Source organism: Alosa alosa, chromosome 10 (assembly GCF_017589495.1).
Source record: "Alosa alosa isolate M-15738 ecotype Scorff River chromosome 10, AALO_Geno_1.1, whole genome shotgun sequence".
NCBI classification, from domain to species: domain Eukaryota; kingdom Metazoa; phylum Chordata; class Actinopteri; order Clupeiformes; family Clupeidae; genus Alosa; species Alosa alosa.
This window is the reverse complement of record NC_063198.1, coordinates 33,294,299-33,303,585: the sequence shown is the minus strand read 5'-3', so window position 1 is coordinate 33,303,585 and position 9,287 is coordinate 33,294,299. Positions and strand designations below refer to the sequence as shown.

The window sequence follows — 9,287 nt, the reverse complement described above, 5'->3', positions numbered from 1 at the left end:
TTCTCTCAGTGACGTTAGCACCTGACTCTTAATACACATACTCCTCACTCAAAATCGAGTGTCGACTATTTCAAACAATTGTTCTCCAGTCCGGCGCGAGAGGGTTTCCCTCAGAGACAGCAGAGGATGCTGGGACACATCCGGCTCTGATCTGGCTTGGACCTGGCTCTAGTGTGGGCCAGACCAGCGCCAGAGCCGGCCTCTGTCTGGGCTGGGGAGGAAGTTAGGGCATTGCATCAGCCATCGGGCCCACCAGATGATTGGCTAATACTCAGCTAATACTCATACTCAGATGTATTGTTTTTCTAAGCAGGCTGGGAACGCACAAAGGGTGAGATGGTGGGTAGAATAACTAGGTCAAACCCACTCTTGAGGTTCCGCTGGCATCTCGAGCCTTATACGTAAGGATGAACTCAGAACTCAGTAGGTCAAGCTGTTGCACCTTACAATTGCATTATTACAGACGTGAGCATAAAGTGCTGCATTAGGTCCGCCCTGCAGTATGGATGTGTACAATAATCCTTTAGTATTCCTGTGCCTTAGGCCACTGGAAATAGTTTTAAATAGTTTTGGGCCAACACTGCAGTCTAGTGAACTTAGGGTCTTGCATATAAATATTCTTTTTTCTTACTTCAATCCAGTCACTAGTGAATGAATGTTGACCTCCATCAATGCATTTTTCTCAAACTGCTGTATATGAGCACCTAGTGTTAGCTCTCTTTTAAATAAGCTTACTTTATGTGGCGTTATTTCAAAAGACTAAAACAATCTGTGTATTCATTTCTTGTTATGTGTAGACAAGTGGTAAATCAAACATTTCACTGAAATTGTGAAGATTATAATAAATATTTATGAATGATAAATTGGAGTTGTGTCATTTATTATATTCCTTTGTTTTATTTAAATGCACTTTTTAACACACTACATCTCCAACAGCCTAGTAATTTCACAATGCAGTACTTCTAGGAAGAAATTATAATTACATTCACCATACTGAGCAAAACTGCACATGGTGCGAGTGCCGCGTTCCATAGTCAGTTTTAAGGCCAGCTCTCCCTCTTGGGCCGCTGGCGGATAGCTCAATATGGATTTCTCTGCGCTGGCCATAATGGTCAACCCGCGGCTCTTTCCAGTATTGACCCACATAAGGGCTCTGAAGCAGACCAGGGTTTCGGCTACCTGAGGATGATGCTTTGTGACAGGAATGGTGCAGTCAGTAAAATAAGTTAATATGTCAATCATGCTCACTTACATCCCCTCCCTGACAGACTGAATACATTTTCATACTCCGATGCAAAAGGGGTGGGGTGGGTGGGGGCTGGATGGCATTGTTGTAAATATACATTTTCATTCATTTTCCTACCTTTTTTCAATATGAAATTGAATTTTCAAACGCTGTCCTAGTGATTAGAACACAAAAGTCCAACTATGTATCGAAATATTTTTTCCCGTGATGGAGGCCGGAACGTTATATTGCTGCTTTGTTTCCAGACCGTTCTTTAGCCTTGTTGCAAAATTGACCAAAGCGCCTTCCGCCGCCTGGACTTCTGCACGCGGACTTCCTTCTGATGGTCTAGGGCGCTCCGGTATATTTTGGCAGCATTCCATAGTTGCAAGCCTTTTACAATCTTCTCTACTTTACCATTCAAAGAAATGCGATTGTAGTTGCCAACGTCGGCATTGACAACGTGGAGGTGTGTTCGTTGACTGGTTTCAGTGCATTCGCACTAGCATGTCGTTAGCTATGCTACACGAGTAGCGTTTGCTTATTTTTCGTCTGGAGTGTTTGACAGCACTAATGCAAGAAAACTTTTCTTGCAGACAAGCCCAATTCCAAATTGATTTTGAACTGAAACTCACAGAAGTAATTTGACAGCGGATGAATAGATAACCGCGCGTATAACTAGCCACATAGCGTAGATAATTTAGAAGTTAGCTAGCGAGAACTGTGGTCTTGTATGTATACATCACATCTGCTGTCTAACGGTTAGAACAAAAAAGCTCACAGTATGGATCAAGAGGGTCAGAAATCTCCGTCGGGGCCATGCGTGGACCGCTCAACACTAGTATCTGAGGACGGGAAGAACGTCAAATCGGTATTGTGCCAACGATGCGGTTCCAAGGTGCTGTGCCCAGGGTCCGCGCAGTTCGCAGAGAGGGAGGTAAACAGAACAATTAACTCTCACTAATAGGCCTAATGGATTTGGTTTCTATCTCTTGTGTACTCTTTAACAGCTCTGACATGACATGTCATGTTGGCATTCTCAAATGTCGGTCTCAATTGTCTTTCTAACCTTCGATATTTTCCCTGTCCTCCTGCAGCTGTTTCTCCCGTCCATGCGGAAAAAGACCAGTATTACCCAGTCAGAAGGCTCAGTGGACGGGGACACTCTGACAGACCATTGGGTGGTCGATGACATGTACACCTTCGAGAACGTAGGCTTCACCAAGGATGTGGGGAGAATAAAGTACCTCATTTGTGCAGACTGTGAAATCGGACCCATCGGCTGGCACTGTTTAGATGACAAGAAGAGCTTCTACGTGGCCCTGGAGAGGGTTAACCATGCCTAAGGTGGGGGTTTGACCCCCCCACCCAGACTCGCAGGGTGACCCCATCTGTCAAGTCCTAGTGATCGTCCTGAGAGCAGTCCTGCTCTGGAGGGCTTCTAGCCTTTGACCAGTCAGCAGCCCAGCTCAGGATATATGTTTCTGCCTTGGCTGTATCCATACGGTGCCTGGTCCCTCCATGAGCAGCTGGCTGGCTTTGTAATACTGTAATGTTGTCATACTTATAGATTATTTATCTGCTTTCCCAGCTAGCCGTGTGCAAATGCTGATGTGTTTCTTCTGTCTTTCTCAATTTTAATCTTTAAGGACATTTCCATGGTCCTGTTTTGGTTATGTGGTAACATTTGTATCAGCTGTTGAGTCATAAGATGAATATGTGATGCCATTGGATTGAGGTTTAATGACCCTGTGATCTCACCTGGAGATGCATGTTAACATAATATATAACCCTGTCACCTATCCAGTCATTAACCTAGACACTCTATGGCAGTTACAGTGGGGGAAGGATCTCATTTTGTCAGTTATTGGCTGCCAGTCTTCCTTTGAGTCAGCCTCACTTAACAGAAATCTAAAATACACTTTACATTACTTTTAACTCATTGAAATAAAATATGTGCTTAAAATGTGTAGTAGTCCCTGGGTAAAGTGGAATTCTACATGCATGTGTAACTAACTACAAGTTGGTAAAGAAGTGCGTCAAGTGAGTTATTTGAACCTGCCAACCTCTACACAAACCACAGGTGTTGGGTTATTTATTGCTCTTGATTGACGGACACTTCGCTCGCCTCTGGAATACTGAACGGATCTTTAGTCTGTGCTGGACACGGCTGGAGGGCAAGCTACAGCAGAACAGTTGAACAACAAATGCAAGTCATATGAGAGACATTTCTATTTTCTAACTACACCAACTACATCGAGATAGCTAGCTAGATAGATACTTTATTGACCCCAAGAGGAAATTCAAGGAACTAAAGGTGGTAGAGGTCATAGTTGTTTTGAGAATGCAATGTTCCTCCCAATTTTGCCTACTGATTTAATGTCATCCAGCTTGATTCTTTAACTTAAGAGTATCTACTCTTGGTCCTGTTTGCCTCTGTGAATCAAGCTCTCATATTTTCTAATTTGCCCAGACCTATTTTATACAGTCTATAGCCCAGACCTAAACCCATTAGATCCACTGCAATGGACACCACCGAAACGAGCATAGTTAAACATTACCATCAAATACTAGACTGTAGGCATAGTCTGTGGAATAATCTGAGGGGTATAAGGTACTTGTTAAAAGCTTTTCCGTAATTGAGAACTTGGTGAATTTTACCAAAGGGATGACTAAATTTCAAAAGAGTGTATCTACTTATACTTAAATGTATCTAGCAAGCATAAGAGACAGCAGATAAAAAATGAGGAAATTAGTTTGACATTTACCTGACAACATGTTTAAGCCATCTGCATAACATCACAACTGTGAACAATAGCTTAATTAATTTGTATCCAATTCGACATATCCTCATCAGTAGTTTGATTAAGATTTTCAGTTAAATGTGTTTCGATCATTTTGTCTTGGTCATGATTTTTTGACTATATGGATAAATATTGACTGCAGAGTTCATTTTCTTCCACTCGCCGCAGCATTTTGATGTTTTGAGAGCACCTGCGTTCAGGTTGGATGGCCTGGTTTGCATGCTGACGTGTGGTACGTGCTGACAAGCTGGGCGTGAATGGAATGATGCGGTAGCAGGCTAAGCTGACACAGACCCAACATCGCCACCGAGAGCTGAAACATGAGAAATGCAAAATACCACGGCGAACAACTGTGCCCCCGGAAAACGTTAGACACTCCCAAAGCGGATTCGTTTCGTTATTTTTTTGTGTTAATAATTATTATTTTTGAAGTTTACGTTTGTTTCAAATTTCATCGTTGACATCTTAGACTTTCGTTTGGCATGGTAACGTTAGCCATGTTTTGGCTAAAATGCTTTTCAGTTGTAGGCACTCTTGCATGTCCCTTTTGCAAAAAATATCCATTGTTGCCAAATGTTGCAAATATCCAGTGAACGCTACTAGTTCCTTCTTTGTAGCCTACCTCTGACGTGTCGGGAGCTGTGTATTTGTTGCCCAACTGAGCTTGAATAGTCTAGCCCACGTAGCCTAACCAAAGCTACCATATTCGTACGATTTTTGAAAAAAAGAAACATTTTAGTTTGATTATTTGTGTTCATGTATTCTGACGTGTGGTTTAATAAATGAACACCTGACCATTAGTATTGTCCATGATCACCCTATGGGCCAATCCTCGAGATATTTCGTCAACTAAAGGACTATGGTCAAGCGTCTATTTAAAAAAGTAGTTCCGGTCGTGATGAAGCTATCAGCTGTACTTTATTAATGCGCATAAGTAAATCACCATGGACCATCTTCAGTGAGAAATAAAAAAAAATTCAGAAAAAGGTAATTGTTAATGAAATTACATATCAGGCCATTCGACTGTGAAGCTATAAATATTTTTAAACGGATCAAACTATTGCCAGGGAAATTTGTCGAATTATTTCAATATTTCAGAATCATGTCACCAGTTGCATTTGAGTGTGTTTTACCAGGTTTTGAAGTACTTCCAAGTAATGGAACGGAAACTACTATAGAATAATCTGATTTAAAATACATTTCATCATTTGTTTCTGTCAACTTTCTAAGGTAGGCTTGTCTATAACGATCATTCAATCTGTCTGTATGGTTGGACTTCAATGAAATTATGATGTTATCATTTTTACATCGAGAAATGAAAAGAACTTTTAAATGTCATATGGATTATGTGGAGAAACTGAGCAGTAAAAGCATTTCACGAACCTTCAATGGTCTCTATATTCTCTGGCGGAAGATACCCTACTCACATCGACAATCCTGTTGTGCGTGTCCGTTGCCAAAGTGAATGAGGATGTTGGCTAGCTAATTGTAGGAGTTCAGGTGAAAGGAGTTTGTGTTGAGCGATTGACACAAAACTAAAGAACCGACACATTAACTTGATAACTTATTAAAGCAAGTACATGTCACTATTCGGAAAAACATAACGACGATGACCCAACCTCGGCCAAACGAGTTCATTCCTCCACCGGAGTGTCCTGTCTTTGAGCCCAGTTGGGAGGAATTTGCCGACCCATTTGCGTTTATCAACAAAATACGACCAATAGCTGAAAAAACTGGTATCTGCAAAGTCCGACCGCCACAGGTATGTATAACGCTTATTTGTACCAATGTTACAACATTCACGTCAATTTAATGCATATTTCTCAGTGATATGCTGATAAGAGTTGGGTTAAAACACTTCTGTTAAAAGACAGGTTTTTCAACATGGCGGATTGCGGCTCGAGTGGCCGAAGCTAGCTAGTCAAGTAACGGCGTGTGCGCGTGTGTTTGTGTGTGTACGCTGAACGTGAAATGCTTACAGTAACGTTATTCTCCTGTACTCATGTGGCTGAGTTAGGCTCGGCTTTTAAATGTATTTTACATGAAGTTGTTCAAAATCCACATTTGTTATTGTAAGTTCTAATCAGCTCGAATTGCGAAATTCGAATTATTTATTTTTGAATATTAAGTGGATATTAAAAAACGAAATGTAGCTGAGGATGTGGAATAAAGCATCGTCCTTTTTAGTATTCTGTTTGATCTGCACTGATGTCAAAGCCAGCATTATGTTGTTAGCTTCTAATTTTTTTCATGTTTGTTTCTCTGCTCCTTCAGTGGTGTTCTAACATTAACTGCAAGTTAGCTAGTTTAACGTTATCGATAAGTGACGTTAGACCACTGCTTGATGACTTGCAATCTCCCCTTTTATGTATTTGTGAAATCAAAGTAAGTAATTACAAGGCCAAAACAAAAAGAAACGACCCCTAAAAATGGATACATTGGCGGATAGCACACTATTATGTAAGTGTGTGTGTGTACGTTTTGTGTGTATCTCTGTGTGTAGAACTAGTCAGTTGATGGAGGGTGACGCGCCCATCTCCACCATGAATATGTTGTCAGTTAACAATACTCTTTTAGTCATTTGGTCCTAGGCCTGCTTGCATTCTCAGCGAGATTTCCACGAGCTGTACTTCGACGAAAGTAAATAAAGTCACGGAAACACTCGTGTGGTGCCCGAAAAGGTTGTTGAGGTTGATGGCGCTCGGGCGCTTCCTGAAAGCCTCCTTGTTCACTGTGCGGCCATTACTGTTGTATAGTTAGACGGCCACGAAGAGAAAACAAACTTATCACTTCCAACCCAGTGAACCTCATTAGTATTGAGAAAATTAATGAAGAGTAACGTCTGTTCCTCAGTGAAAATGCCCAGCGAAAATGCCCAGCAATTCTCTCCACGATGCACTGTTTGCACATGCAGTTACATTGTCACATTACTACGCCGATACTACACAAGTATTACCAACACATCGTCGACATTTCGGGAATGGTGTACGCCAAAGTGACAAGACTGCCCCATTCGATTATATAATCAGGTGTTTTTCCTTCTGAATATATAGTGCTTTCGGTGCAGATATGGGTACCCTGTTTGATCAGTGTCTTTCTTGTTTATTTTGAAAGACAAAGAGGATGTTAACGGTTCGTCTCAGTCAAACATCAAGTGGAATTTGGTCAGGCTTTGGTAAAACAATGTCCTTGCAATAGAGAGTAGGAGGCTGAATCAAAGTCTGGTGGCTGTTAATCTGAGACAAGCCCAAACATCGCTATGATTTAGTGAATAGAGAAAGGACGCCCATATGCTTTTGTGTTGTAAACATTGTTATGTGGTTAGCAGTGATAAAACCGCTGCCTCTTGTTATGTGCGCGACGTGGGAAAGCACTTTTGCAGAAACGGATAGACTGCACGCCCAAACGCTAGCATTGTAGGCATATGCGTGGTTGTAGAATAACATCTTGGTGGAATAAAGCAAGTTTCTCTTGGGCTTTGGGTAGTTCAGTGATCTCTCACTAAGAAGATTCTGTTTAGCTCACCATGTCCCTGAATCTTAGACAATCTCCATCACACCAGAGGGGTGTGTGTTCTGTGTTGTGTTGTTCTGGTGTGTTGTGTTTATGAAGGATGGTGTGTGTGCTCCGGTCATCTTGGGGCTGTACTTACCTGGTAACTGACTAACCCAGGTAACTGGGAGTAGCCTACCCGCTGAACACTGCACTGGGCAGCTATTGTTTGTAAAGAGTCGTGTTTGGAGATCAGCGGACTCCTGAAGTTATCTGGGTGAGCCAGTAATTTAGCCTTGCTCTGTAGTACACCCCTCTGAAGTTGCCTGGGTGAGCCAGGCTGGGTCGACCTGTGCTGTGCTGTGCTGTGCTGTAGAGGAACCGAGTGAGCTGCGTCAGCCTGTGCTGTGCTGTGTTGTAAAGGAACCGAGCGGGCTGGGTCTACCTGTGGCCTGTTAGATATTTACGTTACATTTATTGATTTAGCAGATGCTTTTATTCAAAGTGACTTACAAAATAAGGAATAACATTCAAGCTACAATGCTTAGGAGACCTTAGGTGGCAATGCATATTACAATAATACTACTACCAGAAGATGTGCATGCAGAAGTTTTAGGCCTAAGTACTAGTCAAGGTGTAGTCAAAGGAGAAAGTGGTAGAAGGAGGTAGAGTAGGGAAGAGGGGAAAGTGCATGTTGGAGAAGCAAGGCCACAGACGGCGGGCATATCGGAGGAGTTCAGAAGACTGTCACACAATGTCTTATTTCCTGAGGACTGAATGGGTTTAGTCGTGACTTAGAGTACAGGTTGATTAGATGAAGTAAGATGTTTTTTTAGTCACAGTGTTCAGAGGAGTCCAGATACACTGATGTAAAAGTGAAGGTATTCTTAAATATTTAGACCTGTTTACAGAAGGCTACAGAGGGAGGGGTGCCACTATTTACCAACTGTGTTGATGTGTATTATTGAGGTCAAGTGTGTTTTTGTCATTAGTGTGTGTGTGTGTGTGCCAACAGGTTGGGCTGTGTGTGTGGGTGTTTAAGTGATAATGTTGTAGTCTATGGGCTAGGAGGGGTCCACATGCACCCCCCCCACACACACACACACACTACTAGACGTAAATGGTATTTTCTTGTACTATATAAACCATATATTAACCCTTTACTTTGGGAGGGTGAGAAAGGTCGAAACCTATGTTAGATCACATCCTGAGGGTCTAAGCTTTCAGAAAATGTATGGTTTATATAGTTGAATTAGTTTTCCCTTCATGGTACAGACCAAAATGTATTATGTGTACACTCTCTTCTCCTAAATCCATAAACACCCATTCAGTTCAATAGGACATTTACGTAGTGGTCTACCAGGTACAGTGGGAATGAGTATTTTTTGTTAACATGTTTCTTCTTAAAGTCTGGGACCAGGGCTACAAGAAAATACCATTTACGTCTAGTGGTGTGGTTATGTGCTTGTGGTATGTGTGTATCTGAGTGATATCAGTGTGAGGTCTGTGGGTGTTTGAGCGATATCATTGTGTGTGTTTGGGGGGGGCGGTGTTTGAGCGATATCATTGTGTGAGTGTAAATTTGACCTGTTGGTGTTTCACCTCCTGCAGGGCTGGCAGCCTCCATTTGCCTGTGATGTCGACCGTCTGCATTTCACTCCACGAATCCAGAGGCTCAACGAGCTGGAGGTACACACACACAGCCAGACATGCAAGCAAACACACAGCCACACATGCAAACATCCATATACACACACACACACAGC

At 42.1% G+C, this 9,287-nt stretch overlaps 3 protein-coding genes across 3 annotated transcripts in view; all 3 read left to right on the top strand.

The window, feature by feature from the left end:
* adipor1a (adiponectin receptor 1a) overlaps positions 1-863 on the top strand; it is a 17,754-nt gene extending 16,891 nt beyond the window's left edge. The window contains exon 9 of the mRNA XM_048255530.1: positions 1-863. This exon is cut by the window's left edge and continues 916 nt beyond it. The gene's annotated coding sequence lies outside the window, so the exon portion shown is untranslated.
* Positions 864-1,497: 634 nt separating this feature from the next.
* Positions 1,498-3,195, top strand: rabif (RAB interacting factor). Its single transcript, XM_048254389.1, has 2 exons — positions 1,498-2,162; positions 2,323-3,195. Exons 1-2 carry the CDS (start codon positions 2,010-2,012, stop codon positions 2,569-2,571), a joined length of 402 nt encoding a protein of 133 aa, XP_048110346.1. The 5' UTR covers positions 1,498-2,009; the 3' UTR covers positions 2,572-3,195.
* Positions 3,196-5,464: 2,269 nt separating this feature from the next.
* The window catches only part of kdm5ba (lysine (K)-specific demethylase 5Ba), a 31,304-nt gene continuing 27,481 nt past the window's right edge, over positions 5,465-9,287 (top strand). Inside the window, exons 1-2 of the mRNA XM_048255529.1 lie at positions 5,465-5,791; positions 9,133-9,210. Coding sequence (XP_048111486.1) covers positions 5,639-5,791; positions 9,133-9,210 — 231 coding nt within the window. The 5' untranslated portion in view covers positions 5,465-5,638. The remainder of the gene's footprint in view (positions 5,792-9,132; positions 9,211-9,287) is intronic.

What these genes read in the sequence shown, in the direction of transcription:
- rabif (XM_048254389.1), top strand. Translation starts at nt 2,010, where the DNA reads ATGGATCAAGAGGGTCAGAAATCTCCGTCGGGGCCATGCGTGGACCGC. An exon ending in CGCAGTTCGCAGAGAGGGAG is followed by an intron (nt 2,163 to 2,322) that starts GTAAACAGAACA and finishes GTCCTCCTGCAG; the next exon opens with CTGTTTCTCCCGTCCATGCG.